The sequence below is a fragment of the Lepidothrix coronata genome, unplaced genomic scaffold, assembly GCF_001604755.1.
Source record: "Lepidothrix coronata isolate B3197 unplaced genomic scaffold, Lepidothrix_coronata-1.0 Scaffold27, whole genome shotgun sequence".
Lineage (NCBI taxonomy): Eukaryota > Metazoa > Chordata > Aves > Passeriformes > Pipridae > Lepidothrix > Lepidothrix coronata.
Window position 1 is genome coordinate 5,467,224 of NW_016690207.1, and position 14,405 is coordinate 5,481,628.

General features: G+C 56.8%; 3 protein-coding genes across 6 annotated transcripts in view; all 3 read right to left on the reverse strand.

Annotated features, from left to right (window-relative positions):
* CHEK1 (checkpoint kinase 1) overlaps positions 1–2,596 on the reverse strand; it is a 9,014-nt gene extending 6,418 nt beyond the window's left edge. Inside the window, exons 1-5 of the mRNA XM_017809512.1 lie at positions 2,497–2,596; positions 1,447–1,670; positions 1,281–1,345; positions 1,087–1,156; positions 69–257 (exon numbers count right to left, since the gene is read on the reverse strand). Coding sequence (XP_017665001.1) covers positions 69–257; positions 1,087–1,156; positions 1,281–1,345; positions 1,447–1,670; positions 2,497–2,561 — 613 coding nt within the window. The 5' untranslated portion in view covers positions 2,562–2,596. The remainder of the gene's footprint in view (positions 1–68; positions 258–1,086; positions 1,157–1,280; positions 1,346–1,446; positions 1,671–2,496) is intronic.
* Positions 2,597–2,871: 275 nt separating this feature from the next.
* On the reverse strand, positions 2,872–12,607 carry STT3A (STT3A, catalytic subunit of the oligosaccharyltransferase complex). 3 transcript variants are annotated; one of them, XM_017809728.1, is made up of 19 exons: positions 12,589–12,607; positions 10,257–10,341; positions 10,007–10,133; positions 9,683–9,743; positions 9,077–9,198; positions 8,744–8,889; positions 8,411–8,501; positions 7,650–7,756; positions 7,098–7,262; positions 6,379–6,559; positions 5,756–5,911; positions 5,533–5,624; positions 4,808–4,963; positions 4,514–4,702; positions 4,320–4,436; positions 4,138–4,240; positions 3,521–3,709; positions 3,289–3,404; positions 2,872–3,193 (listed from the first exon to the last, which is right to left on the reverse strand). In XM_017809728.1, exons 3-19 carry the CDS (start codon positions 10,092–10,094, stop codon positions 3,155–3,157), a joined length of 2,118 nt encoding a protein of 705 aa, XP_017665217.1. In that variant the 5' UTR covers positions 10,095–10,133; positions 10,257–10,341; positions 12,589–12,607; the 3' UTR covers positions 2,872–3,154. The 3 variants fall into 3 exon arrangements, with proteins under 3 accessions (XP_017665217.1, XP_017665215.1, XP_017665218.1); XM_017809726.1 differs by lacking the exon at positions 12,589–12,607 and adding an exon at positions 11,426–11,518; XM_017809729.1 differs by lacking the exons at positions 10,257–10,341; positions 12,589–12,607 and adding an exon at positions 11,426–11,514.
* A 423-nt stretch (positions 12,608–13,030) lies between these two features.
* Positions 13,031–14,405, reverse strand: part of EI24 (EI24, autophagy associated transmembrane protein) — an 8,041-nt gene continuing 6,666 nt past the window's right edge. For both annotated transcript variants that reach the window (XM_017809730.1, XM_017809731.1), the window contains exons 9-11: positions 14,043–14,154; positions 13,875–13,949; positions 13,031–13,767 (exon numbers count right to left, since the gene is read on the reverse strand). In XM_017809730.1, the coding sequence (XP_017665219.1) occupies positions 13,599–13,767; positions 13,875–13,949; positions 14,043–14,154 (356 nt within the window). In that variant the 3' untranslated portion in view covers positions 13,031–13,598. The remainder of the gene's footprint in view (positions 13,768–13,874; positions 13,950–14,042; positions 14,155–14,405) is intronic.

Here is a 14,405-nt window from a genome sequence, read left to right on the forward strand (position 1 = left end):
ACATCCCTGTATCCCACCTCCTGCCAGCACATCACCCCCTGTACATCCCATAGATCCCTGTATCCCACCTCCTGCCAGCATGGCTGTCAGCACGACACCACAGGCCCAGACATCCACGGGCTCCGCTCGGAATTCCGGGCGCCGCAGGAGCTCCGGGGCCACATAGGGGAGTGTCCCACACATCTTGTTCAGGAGCCGCTCCCGCCCGTTGTGCCGGAACACTGTGGCCAGGCCGAAGTCCGAGATCTTCAGGTTGTCTGAAGCCCAAATTAAAAAATGTAAGTTCGAAATCCAAAAATTTAAATTCAAAAATTCAAATCAAAAATTCAAATTGAAACCCCGAAACTTAAATTGATGCAAAACGCAAATTAAACTCTAAATTAGTAGAAAACGTAAATAAAAGTTAAAATTATAAATTCAAATTAAACGTTTAAATTAAAAGTGCAAATAAAAATCTTAATTAGAAATTCAAATTAAACGCTGGTTAAAAATAAAAAATTGAAACTAAAAGTGGAAATGAAAGACTTGAATTAAAATTAAAAATGCAACTAAAAATAAAAAAAAATAGACATTCAGATTAAAAATTCTGATTTAAAACTTGAATTAAAAATAAAAGTTTATATAAAAAATCAAATCGAAAATTCAAATTTAAATTCAAATAAAAATTTAAACTAAAAGCTCAGATTAGAACACGAATTCAAACTAAATATTCAAATTAGGATTTAAAACTTCAACTTAAAATTTAAATTAAAACGCAAATAAAATATAAATCAAAAATCCACATTAAAGTGCAAATTCAAATTAAGAGTTTAAATTAGGAAGCAAACTTAAATATTAATATATTAAAGCATTAAAAATATTAAAAAAGTCAAATTAAAAAGTCATGATAAAATTTAAATTAATACTAAAGTTGAAGCCCTAAATTAAAAATTCAAACGGAAAAAATTAAGCGTTCAAACTAAAAAATTAAAACGTTTAATTGAAATTAAACATTCAAATAAAAATAAATTTAAAAATTAAAAGATGAAAACTCAAAGGGGGTCAGAGAGGGCTCTCTGTGTGTGTGTGTGTGTGTGTGTCCCACACCTCGGTCATCCAGCAGCAGGTTCTCCGGCTTCAGGTCGCGGTGGGTGATGCCGATGCTGTGCAGGTACACCTGGGGATGGTGGGGAGGTCAGTGCCGGGCGCGAATCCCGGGAAGGGTCAGTGCCGGGCGGGAATCCCGGGAAGGGTCAGTGCCGGGCGGGAATCCCCCCCCGGCATCCCCGGCGATCCCTCACCACGCCGGCGATCAGCTGCTGGAAGAACCGCTGCGCCTCCGGCTCCGGCATCCCGACATCTGGCTCTGCGCGTGGGGAACAAGAAGGGCAAACTCAAGAGCAAATCCTCTGGGATTTACAGTTCCAGCTGCCCGGCCGGCCCCGGCCCCCGGCACCCCGTGCGCACCGATGCGGTCGAAGAGCTCCCCGCCGCGGCAGTACTCCAGGAACAGGTACTGCGTGGCCCCTTCCCGCCGGTGCCCGTAGAAGCGCACGACGTTCTCGTGGCTCAGCATCTTGTTGATGCAGATTTCCTTCTTGATGTTCTCCGGGCACTCGGCCGCGCGCTTCATGTCCACGATCTTCACGGCCACGGCCTCCTCCGTGCGGCGGTTCACGGCCAGCTGCACCCTGGGGCGGGCAGGGAACGGGCAGGGAATGGCAGGGAATGCTGCCACTAGGGACAGGCAGGGGATGGGCAAGGAATATTGCCACTGGGGACAGGGAGTGGGCATGGAATGGGCAGGGAATGCTGTTACTAGAGACAGGCAGCAGGTAGGGAACGGGTAAGGAACAGTGCCCCTGGGGATGGGGAATGGGCAGGGAATGCTGCCACTAGAGACAGGCAGGGAGCAGGGAGCAGGCAGGGAATAGGCAAGGAATATTGCCGCTGAGGACAGGGAGTGGGCAGGGAATGCTGCCACTAGAGACAGGCAGGGAGCAGGTAGGGAACGGGCAAGGAATATTGCCACCGAGGACAGGAAATGGGCAGGGAATGCTGCCACTAGAGACAAGCAGAGAGTAACGAGCAGGCAGGGAATAGACAAGGAATATTGCCACTGGGAACAGGGAACGGGCAAGGAACAGGCAGGGAGTACAGGAGCAAGCAGGGGCAGTGGGTGTGTGAGGGGCACGCTCCGGGTGTGCGATGGGATGCAGCGGGCAAACAGAGGACACATAAAGGGCTCACGGTGGGCACACACGGGGCAAGCAATGGCCACGCATGAGGCAAACAAGAGGGCACATAAGGTGCACACAAAAGCCAAACAGTGGGCACACACAGCGCATGTGATGCCCAAGCAAGCAGCGGGCACGCAGTGGGCACAGAGCCACGCAGGGACCAGCAGCGGGTGTGCAAGCGGCACACGGGGTGGGGGGGGCGAGCAAGGGGCAGGGAAGGGGCGGACCCGGCCGGCAGCGACCCCGACCCGCCCTCCCCGGGCCCCGCCGCACTCACTCCCCGTAGGCGCCTTCGCCCAGCGTCTGCACCAGGTCCCAGTCCTCCACGAAGGGCACGGCCATGCCCGGCCGCGGCCCCGGCCCCGCTCCGGGCCCGCGATCCCACCCCCGTTCCCGGCCCCGCTCCGGCCACGCCGCCTTTTCCCGCCAGAGCCGCGCGCCCCGCCCCGCCCTGCGCGCGCAATGCCCCGGCCACGCCCCCAGCCCGACCACACCCTCACTTTAAAGCCCGTCCCCCCGTGACCAGGTCGCGACACCTCTCCCGCCCCCCTAGCCCCATCGATTAAAAGCGCCCAAACAGCCCCAAAGTCCCTCTGGCAGAACTCAGGGATAAAACCCCACCAAAATCGCCACTCTTTTTTTTTATTTTTTAAATTGTTTTTGTTTTATTTATTCATCCTCTTTGCGACTCCCGGTCGATCAGCCCCGGGGTCAGAGCCGCAGCTCCCGATTCGGCAGCGGCCCTGTGTGTATATAAAAGTCACTCCCGGCGGGACAGGACGGGGCAGGGGGGCCCTCCCGCCGCTGCCTGCGCTTACAAACGGTACAAAACAACCCCGGAACAGCCCCCCCTCAGACCCCACAAACCCCCCAATCTCTGCTGCACAGGCCAAGGCTGGGTCAGTGCGTGTCCGGCGCGGCCGCCCCCGGCTCCTCTACGTCCTCGACAACCCGCGGTTGTCCAAATCTTTCACCTGGGCAGGGGAAAAAAAAAAAAAGCCTCGTTAGGTGGAACTCCATGGTTTTTTTTCCCCAAACTGGGGGGTCTGGGCTCATCCTGGGGCCATACCTTGTATATTCGGACCAGCCAGTGCTCTGTGGTGTAGGCCTCCTCCAGCACGTCCAGCTCAAAGTCCTTGTTGCCGATTTCGGCGTTCCTCACCCGGTCGTAGCCCGGCGGTCGCTCTGGGAGAGGGCAAAGGACAGGCAGCGCTGCCACACCGTGCCCTGGAGATGTCAGGGCGTGGTGGAGCGCCCCAAAAGCGGTGTCTGCCCCGCAGGGGGTGGTTCTGGGGACTCACTGGCCTCGGTGTAGACCTGGCCGAAGCGGTAGTAGCACATCTTGTACATGAGGCAGTTGAGCAGCACCGGGGAGCCCTCGCGGTCGACACGGAACTCCCCGGTGGGGGTGTAGTAGTCGTGCTCCTTGATGTGGCGCCCCGTGTCCGTGCTGCCCCCGATCCGCACCATCCACAGGAACTTGTTGATGTCTGGAAGGTGGACAGCAGAGAGTTGGGGGGCAGAGAGTGAGGGGTTGAGTTGGGGTAAAAAAATGAGTTGAGTTGCCAAGAGCAATGGTTTGAGTTGAGCTGGGGGCCAGGAGCAATGAGTTAAGTTGGGGGGCAAAGAACGAGGACTGGAGTTGATTTGAGTGGCCAAGAGCAAGGGGCTGAGTTGAGGTGAAGGAACAAAGAGTTGAGTTCAGGTAAAAGAATGAGGAGTCAAGCTGAGCTAGAGGGGTCAGGAGTGAGGAGACGGATTGATTTGGGTGGCCAAGAGCAAGAAGTTGAGTTGAGGGAGAGTTAAGAAGGTACATGCAGGTCCAGAGAGGAGCATTCTGGCACCATTTCCACTCCACAGCTCCAGCTGGCACCAGCACCCCCAGATGGGTCTGACCCAGCTCAGAGAGGGATCTTACCGTCGGATGAGTAGCCGGTGAGGCCACCAAAGATGACCAGCACGTAGCTGACATCCAGCTCCCTCATGATCTCATAGGCTTTCTCCTCTGTCGATGCCATGGCCTGGGGCAAACACAGCGTCAGCCACAACATGTGGTGCCCAGAAAGGCCAGGCAAGGCAGCGGGCGAGGGAAGGACCCACCTGGCCGACGCGGGAGATGTGCGTGTTGTTCCAGGTGTTGTTGTCCACCAGGATGGTCCGGTTGGCCATGGCGGTGATCTGGTACCCGTAGTCCCACCAGGACATCACCTTTGCATCCTACACCCAAAACCAGGCCGTGCTGTCAGTGCCTCAGTGGGAAATATCGGGTCCCCAACACCCCAACCCCCCCGTACCTCCGGCGTGTTGTGCCGCAGCCAGTAATAGGCTTCTCTGAAGTCATCGAAGATGATCCTGCTGCCGTCCCCACCGCGGGCAGAGAGCACGATGGAGGGGGAGGAATAGGCCTCGCTGGTCACCCAGGTGGAGTGGAAGGTGTAAGTGATCAGGAAGAACGCCATGACCAGGATCATGCCGCTGGCAACCTGCAGGAGCAGCCGGGGGTCTCAGCACTGGAGGGACGAGGCTGTCAGCCCCCACACTCAGCCCCACCAGGACCAGGCGTCCTCCTGAGCCGGCCCGGCACGCACCTCGTTTTTGATGGGGTAGGTGGAGTCTTGCTGCTTTTTGCTCTTCTTGTCTGGCCGGCTGATATCCAGGTTCTTCATGTAGGTGGACAACACCTGGGAGACCCCGATGCCGGACAGGATGCACATCACCGGGGCCAGCACCAGCATGAGACGCACCTACGGCAACAGCAGAACTGCTGAAGAAGGAATCCAGGCAGAGATGCGAGAGAAGAGGGAATCTGATGCCATTCCTAATCCAGCACCTCAAATTCTGTGGATAAACTGTGGCTGATTTTTGTAATGGGGAGCTGCCACAATCTCAGACACTCAAAATGGGCCAACGTGCCAACATGACTCCAATCACTAATCTTAGGTGGAGGCAAGGATTAGTAAATGCCTCCATACCACAACTCAACCACATTTAGGGCTTGGGGCGCCAGAAGAAGAGTGGAAATGGGTTCATTGGTAGCCATTTGTCAGCAGTCCCTGCCTGGAAACCCAGAGAATTTGGTTGGGTTTTCAGCTCAGCTTTAGGGCACAAGGAACAGCGACTGGTGGGTGGCATTGGCACTGGCCTCAGGGAAGTAACACCCAAACCAGCGAGTTTTGCAACCTCACTGCACAGAGGGGCAAAAAGCCAATATTAAAGGAAGGGAGAAGAACCCTCAGAGGGAAAGAATCATCCTTAAGTTCAGAAATATAAATTAAATCAGCTCTGTTAGAAGCCAGGAGGCCGCAGCCCTCACCATGACAGCCGAGAAGTACATGCTGGTCACGCCGTACATGATGATGAAGATCCGGGCGTCCGAGAGGTTGCTGAAGCAGTAATAGAGACCAACTGTGTGGGGGAGAGACACAGGTCAGCTCAGAAATGACATAAAACCAGGCACACAGCACTCCCCCCAGGCTCAGCACCCCAGGAGAGGCAGGACAAACCCTCTGGTGAATAACTCAGGGGCGGTGACTCACCCGGGAACATGAACACCAGGAGCTGCAGGTCAAAGTAGTAGGAGGACCAGGTGGTGGGCTGGTGCTCGGAGACGGAGGCGATGATGGGGATGTTGTTCTTGGCGTAGGAAGGGTCCAGCAGGGAGTAGAAACGCCCCGTCCACGGGGAGATCTTCCCTAGGAAAGAGGAGAAAACAAATCCTCTTTGGATCCAGCAGAGAGTTACCGGCAATGCCAACACACGTTTTCCCAGGGAAGCACATGTGAGGCTGAATGAGCAACCCCAGACCTCGTTCAACATCTCTACTACTCAAACCTGCCATTTTAGAAAGGAAATAAAAGGCAATTTTACCCTAAAAACCCTCCTCTCCACTCAACCTCTGTTTTGGGCATCTCTTTGCTACTACAGAGCGAGGTTCAGTATCTGCAGCACCAGCCCAGTGTCTCTGCCCCTCAGATCCTGCAGCTGCTGCTTAAATATTCCCTGCTAATGCACAAATTGGGGCAGGTCCCAGCTTCCCCCTTCGAAGTGGCTCACAGGCACTGACAGCACAGCAACACAGAGTTAGGACGGACAAATTCCATGCCCTTGGAAGCAAGGAAAGGGGGTGCAACACTTTCATTATGGCCACGATCTTGGCTACCTGTGAGCATCAGCACGGCCCCGATGCTGAGGAGGACGAAGCCAACCAGGGAGATGACGCTCCTGAAGAGGATTTCGAACTGCTGGGGGTTCAGCTTGCTCCGGAGGTAGTCCACGAAGGCATGGATCTGGCACAAGCCGAAGACTCCGAGGGCAGCCATGTGCTCCGAGGAGAGGACGGGCTGGGAGTGGGGCAGGGCAGGGTCAGACACAGAGCAGAACAAGAGCCCTGTCGCACCCGTTATCGGCTTTTATCACAAATCACTTCTCGGCACAATCGCTGCCAAAGTCACAGGAAAATGTTCAGATGTTCCCTCCCTGTGATTGGCACAGCTGGCACGAGTCCCTTTCCTACATCTGCTTTGATTCTGATAAGAATCCACATGGAAAGTTAACTGGATTCTCTTGGAAACATGAGCCAGGCAGGCACATTTCCTGCCGCACCAAGACGCACAATGGCACCAGTGTTGCCTTCATCAAAACCAAAGATATTTTTATGGCAGGCAACCAGTGCCATGAAGGTTATCAGCAGCTTTGAAAGTCATCCAGCACCTCAGAAAGCTGATTTTGCCAAAGGTGGCAAGGAATCAGCATCATGAGAGCTGGAATAAGGAGCCAGCACCCACTTACAACTGCAAAGCAAGAAGGGAAACAAGGTGGCAACACGCTGCTGTTCTGTTGCAACCCACCCCGGAGTGTGCAAATCTTCCTGGTGCCCACCTGGAAGCCAACAAAGGAGATCTGCATGGAGAGGATGGTTCCCAGGCAGTAGACTGTGCAATAGGCTACGTAGATCCTGTGGGAGAAGCGCCCAGTCAGCATCAGCACCAGGACGTGCAGGGGGATGAGGTTGATCAGGAAGACGTAGCCACCCCACGAGGAGACCTGTGAGACACAAAGCAGACAGACCCACAAGTTCCAGGACTGAACAGCTGCAGAGGTGAAATGTGGCAGGTTTTGGTTTTCCTGGGATCACAGGCAGGATTTTCACCCAATGGCAGTGCTAGCTGGGATCTGCTCTAAGAGCATCCTTGACATCTCAGGTGCCACAAACATGGACTTTTTAACATTACTAATAAAACCTTACAAAAAACCCACTAGTTTGGGAAGTGGAAACGAATAAAGCAAGCACCCACTCCATTTCCATCTCCATGGAGGTTCCAGCTCCCTGGACACACAGCCATAGGAATGGCACACTGTGGATTCCCATCTCCATAAGCAGAAGGACCTTGGAGTTGGGATCACCCTGGCACGGGGAGAGGGGGCACTCACCATGTAGAAATAGGCCAGGGCACACATGGCTGCCCAGTAGATGGAGCCAGTTTTGACAGCCTTGATCCACATGTAGTAGGTCAAGAGCATGCAGAATATGGCAATACCTGCAGGAGGACCAGAAGGGTTTAATGTCACCCCTGGAGCACAGCAGAGCACTCAATCCATGAAAAATATACATATAAATGCTTTTGATGCTCCATCAGAAGGTGGAAGAGCACCTTGTACAAAGAGAAGCCTGGGAGAAGTGTTTCATCTCCAATTTCTAGACTGAAACACTGAGGGGTTTGTGTCTCACTGCAAGTAACAGCTCAGGTGGCTTCTTCCAGGCACACCAGCTACAAGAACTCCTTACACAGCCCCCAAAAGCCCAGCTACTGGAAAGGAACCTGGATTCTCCTCTGCCCCAGACATTGACAGTGAGACTCCTGTCTTTGGCAGTCACTCCCAGAATGGAGATAAAAGCATGGGAGAACCATGCAGTAGCTCCAGTCCCAGGTGGAGTCTGTGGAGGTGGCAAAACCCTTTCTGATTGGCAAACAAGGATACTGGGAACAGGGTACACCCACTGCCAGAGTTGGGAAACACTCCCTCTTCTTCCCTGCATGGGCAAGAAACACCTCAGATCTCTGATCAGTCGGGATCGTACAGCACAAACCTGGCAGGGCTCCCTGGGCCTCTATCGTGCCCTGCAGCACTTTTATCACCATTTTCCATTTCCCAGCAGTCCTTAAATGTTTCCCTGGGGGTCACAAACTCACCTTCGTTATCGTAGGAGCCGGCGACGGATCGAGAGATGTACCCGGGCACCACCGCGATCATGGCGGCAGCGAGGAGCCCTGCCCCTGCATCCTGGGAGAAATACAGCCAGGGGGGAAAACATTGGGGTTTAGGGGCTTTATTACTCAAAGGAATAAAATCTGAGTGTGGAATCGAAGTTTTGAAAAGATCTCCCACTTCCCAGGAAGTGAGGGTTTTGAGGAGTGTGGTGGTCACCTCCAAGACTCCAACCCAGCTGCCCTTCTATAAAGCAAAGAGCCCCTGCTCCTCGGGAAAGCTCAAGCCTGTGAGGGGCACCCCGGTGGTCCCCATACCTTGAGCTCTTTGGTGAGGTGGTAAGTCACGATGGTGGTGAAGGAGGAGAAGAGGGGGGCCAGGAACACGCAGACGTTGCGGATGTCGATGGTGATGTGGAAGAAGTGCAGCACGTGGTAGATCGCTGCCGACGTGATCATCAGACCTGCAGCACGGACACACCTTCCTCAGGGCGCTCCACAGCCTGGCCAGGAGGGAGCTGCTGCCCAGGACGCATCCCCGAGCTCCCCTCTGTCCCAGCTGGCACTCAGGGACGTGCTCCATGGGCACTCCCCACCCCTCTCCCGATTTTCCCTTGTGCCAGGTGTGTTTTGGCTCGGCAGAAGCTTCACCTGGGTAAATGGTGCCCCCGATGATCCTGCCCAGGGGGTACCACGCTCGGTCATCAAACCAGTTGTGGAATTTGTAGAAGCCCTCCTCGGCCAGGAAGCGGGTGGTGCGGTAGTTGAAGTACCTGCAGGGGTAATGAGGCGCTGTGAGGGCTCATCCCACGCGTCCCACATGGAGGGAGCCAGCCCAATTTCCCTCAACTGCCCCCAAACCTTGGCTGCAAAGGTTCCTCCCTCCTCCCATGGGGGTTAAAAGTGGGTTTGCAAAGGTAATAGTCTCCCTTGGGACTGATTTAATCAGTGACAAGCCTGGGACACAGACACAGGCTGTCCCAGGAGCCCTCTCTCCTGCTGCACCCAGGCAGGGAATAACCCCATTCCAGCAGAAAAGCAATGGCAGGCCATTCCTGGACCCAGGCTGCAGGAAGAGCTCTGGGTACTGACTGAATTTTTGGGTGTGGAAAAGGAAAACCAAGCTGCACTGAAACCTGCCTTCCAAATCCCACATCCTCCATGGGGATTCACTGAGCCTGGCACACACCACCCTAATTCCACATGCTCCAGTAGAGGAAACACCCAACAAGCCCCCAGGAACTGAGAAAAACTTACGGGTCAAATTCATGGATGACACTTTCAAACCTTAGGACGGAAAAGAGCCTTGTGGAGAAAGCTGCAAACACAGAGAAGGAAGAGGCAGAGTGAACACACAGACCTCCTCGAGCTCAGTTGTCCTGCTTCTTTGCTGGATGAAAAGAATTTCTGTATTAAATTGGTCAATGGGAAGGTAAAGAAAGAGGCAGTTTTCAAAGGAAAAGGCACAGAAGGATTATGGCACGGTTTTAAGGCAGGTGAGAACTTCACACCCTGAATGAGAAGAGAAGAAGGAGCAGAGTCAGCTCCACCCCAGGGTCATCCCTGAGGACACAGACTTACAGAGCACAGCTGCCATGGACAGGATGAGGAGCTTGAGCAGCGTGTCCTGCTTCTCGTAGGAGAGCCGGAGAAACCCCAGCTTGGTCATTTTTCACATCCAAGGCAGAGCCTGAGGATCCTGGAATACCTGGACACCAACAGGAACAACTCAGACCCCTGAAGGCTTCATGAACTCAGATCTTAACCCCCCATTCCTGCCCACCCTTCAGCCCTGCCCGGTGCTTGTGCCTCCCTTGCCTCCTGCCCTCACCTGAGCAGTCACCCCAAGTCTTGGCTGGTTTTCCTCCCTTCACAGAGCCCAGAACTTCTCCGGGGCAGAGGATGCACCTGTTTCTCTGTGCACAGAACAAAACCCCCATGTAAGCTTTGAGCAAAGCCTCTGCAAACCCGAGTGTAAGCTTCGAGCAAAGCCTGTGCCTCCCCCCTGGCTGCTCTCTGAAGTTTAGCCACCACCTGCAAGTGATGCACAAAAAATATAACCCATGGAGAATGCAAGAAGTCGGTGCTTTTTGTCACGTGCAGCAAGTACAAACAGCTCCTGGTTGTTCCCACTTTGAATTATTTGTTAAATATACAGATGTATTAGTGGTTTGTTAATGCAGACAAGAAGAGTAAAAATCAGCTTTGCTCACACTAGACAACGTGGCTGTTTAATTCAACCTCCCTGGGTGGAGCAAAAGCCAGAGAAATCCTGGGGTCAGACACCAAGGAAGTGAAACTGTGACTAGAGAATAACGGCTTTAACACCTTTCTACTCTTGAAAACACTCAGATTTCTTTAAAGTCCTGCTTTAGCTCAATCAATGAGGAAAACCCCTCCCGCTGCCCCAGGCAGGCTCAGTCCCAGGTAAGTAAATCCCCAGTTCAGGCTCTATGAGCTACAACACAGTTGGGATGGGCTGAGATTTAAAAAAAAAAAAAAAAAAAATCAAACAAACTGCGCCTGAAGGAAACCTTCCCGTGCCCTGGAAGTGCTTCTCACGGGCACACGCTGGGCACTGGTGCAGGAACAACCCCGTGCGGTGGATATTTCCTGGATGCCCCGCGGCAATGAAGCAGCTGATAACGGCGGGGGGCAGGTACCTCCGGCTCTGCCCCGGGGGGACCGGTCACCCCCAGAGCTCCGGGTGACACAGAGCACCCCCGCACACCCCCGACCCCCCGCAAGGCTCCAGCCCCTCACAACCACCGCCATCCCTTCCCACACGCGCGGGGGCTCACCCCACGGCGCCACCCACCCCAAAACCCAGGGCCCCACAGAGCTGGGCACCCCAGAACCCGTCATCCCCCTCAGAGCCAGACACGCCTCACCCCAGAGCTGCCTCTCCCCGCGCGCCCGGGCTCTCCGCGCAGCCCAGGCGCCCAACAGCGCACAGCCCGCACCGCCTGGCCCTGCGCCCCCCACGCCCCCCTCACTCACACCCTCAGCCCGTCCCGGCCGGTCCCTCAGGGCGGCCCCTCCGCCCGCTCCATCCGCGCCGCGCAGCCGCCCTGCCCTCACCGCCGCCGCCGCCAGCCCCGCCCGCGCCCGCTCCCCATTGGGCCCCGCAGACGCCACTCCAGAGCCGCCCGCCCTCATTGGCTGAGGCGCCGCGCACTCAGCCGAGGGGCGGGGCTCCCCGCGCACGGCGCTTCCCGATTGGCGGAGCGCGAGGCGGGCGGGGCCGGCGGGGAGCGAGCCGTGACGTGTCCGTCCGGGCTTGGGGTGCGTCACGTGGGCGGAAGCGGAAGCAGGTCGGCCCCGCCACGTGGGCGGTGCCACGTGGGCGGCGCTCGGGGAACCCCCGGGGGCACCGACGGCGTGAACCCCCCTGGCCCAGGGGTACCCTCCTCGCCCGCATTAAACACAGGGTCAGGCGCGGGACGGCTGAGAACTCGTGGTTTCTCCGTTTTAATGTTTCAGTGTGAAAATACTAGAGAAAAGTTGATAAACCGGCCCAAAATATCCAAAGGGGTGTTTTGAACGTCATCACCGGTTCCTTCCCCGACCCGACAGAAACGGTACATGCACGGGGAGGGGGGGGGACGACACACTGTGCTCGACGGCAGCGGGGACTCCCAAAAATACCCGCCCCCCCCCNAAAAAAAAAATCAAACAAACTGCGCCTGAAGGAAACCTTCCCGTGCCCTGGAAGTGCTTCTCACGGGCACACGCTGGGCACTGGTGCAGGAACAACCCCGTGCGGTGGATATTTCCTGGATGCCCCGCGGCAATGAAGCAGCTGATAACGGCGGGGGGCAGGTACCTCCGGCTCTGCCCCGGGGGGACCGGTCACCCCCAGAGCTCCGGGTGACACAGAGCACCCCCGCACACCCCCGACCCCCCGCAAGGCTCCAGCCCCTCACAACCACCGCCATCCCTTCCCACACGCGCGGGGGCTCACCCCACGGCGCCACCCACCCCAAAACCCAGGGCCCCACAGAGCTGGGCACCCCAGAACCCGTCATCCCCCTCAGAGCCAGACACGCCTCACCCCAGAGCTGCCTCTCCCCGCGCGCCCGGGCTCTCCGCGCAGCCCAGGCGCCCAACAGCGCACAGCCCGCACCGCCTGGCCCTGCGCCCCCCACGCCCCCCTCACTCACACCCTCAGCCCGTCCCGGCCGGTCCCTCAGGGCGGCCCCTCCGCCCGCTCCATCCGCGCCGCGCAGCCGCCCTGCCCTCACCGCCGCCGCCGCCAGCCCCGCCCGCGCCCGCTCCCCATTGGGCCCCGCAGACGCCACTCCAGAGCCGCCCGCCCTCATTGGCTGAGGCGCCGCGCACTCAGCCGAGGGGCGGGGCTCCCCGCGCACGGCGCTTCCCGATTGGCGGAGCGCGAGGCGGGCGGGGCCGGCGGGGAGCGAGCCGTGACGTGTCCGTCCGGGCTTGGGGTGCGTCACGTGGGCGGAAGCGGAAGCAGGTCGGCCCCGCCACGTGGGCGGTGCCACGTGGGCGGCGCTCGGGGAACCCCCGGGGGCACCGACGGCGTGAACCCCCCTGGCCCAGGGGTACCCTCCTCGCCCGCATTAAACACAGGGTCAGGCGCGGGACGGCTGAGAACTCGTGGTTTCTCCGTTTTAATGTTTCAGTGTGAAAATACTAGAGAAAAGTTGATAAACCGGCCCAAAATATCCAAAGGGGTGTTTTGAACGTCATCACCGGTTCCTTCCCCGACCCGACAGAAACGGTACATGCACGGGGAGGGGGGGGACGACACACTGTGCTCGACGGCAGCGGGGACTCCCAAAAATACCCGCCCCCCCCCGCGACCTGAGTTTGGGCACATGGAGGGAGCGGGAAGGGGGACGAGGGGCAGCGGGGACACGGGGAGACACGGGGAGACACAACGGCAGAACGGGGCGTGGGGGGGGTCCGCCCCACTGGCCCGGGGGCGGGGACATGGCACGGGAAAGGCGTACAAAAGAGTCGCTATAAAACAAGAGCAGGGCACGACCCGGCCCCTGCAAACTCACAAAGGTGTTAAAAACCCAGATTTCTGCCCCCCCCCGCCCCGAGACGCAGAACCGACAGCGACGCCTCATCAGGCTGGGTCCTGCCTGTCGCTGGGGGCGCGGAGAGGCCCGTGGTGTCCCCCCTCCCCGGGGGCGGTGGCGGCTCAGTGCCCCGGAGCAGCCGCGTGTTTGGCGGGGGAGGGCGAGGAGGAGGAGGAGGAGGAGGAAGGAGAGGAGGAAGCACCACTCAGGGCGGACTGAAGGTAAACGGTCTTGTGAAAGAGTCTGTTGCTGAGGAAAACCACCAAGGAGAAGAGGCGGAGCTGGAAGTGGCTGCAAGGAAAGAGAGTCCATCAGCTCCCGATGCCGGGAACGCCCCCCTGGGGTTTTGGGAGTGGTGTTGGAGGGGGGCAGCGGGGCTGGGAGGGCCGGATACTCACTAGGTTTTGCCGGGGGTCCTGGCTTCGTTGGCGCTGATGATGAAGAGAGGGAAAAGGATGGAAAAGAGGCAACCACTGAAAGGGAAAAATATAATAAAATAAAATGTGAAGCACTCGGTGGGTCTGGTGGGTGCCAGAGGAGGAGGAGGGGCCAGAGTTCCTTCCCACCTGATGATGTAGGAGGACTGCATGGCCGTGAGGAACGCCAGTGGTAACCCGAAGCCAAAGTAGTAGGGCCAGTTCCTCTCGATGTTTGACAACCGTTGGTGCATTTCGATTCCTGCCAAGGGGAAAACCCCGTGGGAATGGACCCACCGGGAGGAGAGACCCTCACTACAGAACCACAGAACCAATTGGGCTGGAAAAGAGCTCCAAAATCATCAAGACCAATCTGTGACCAACCCCCATCTTGTCTCCCAGCCCAGAGCACCGAGTGCCACGTCCAGTCATTTCTTGGACACCTCCAGGGATGGGGACTCCAACACCTCCCTGGGCAGCCCCTTCCAATGCCTGACAACCCTTTCCAGGAAA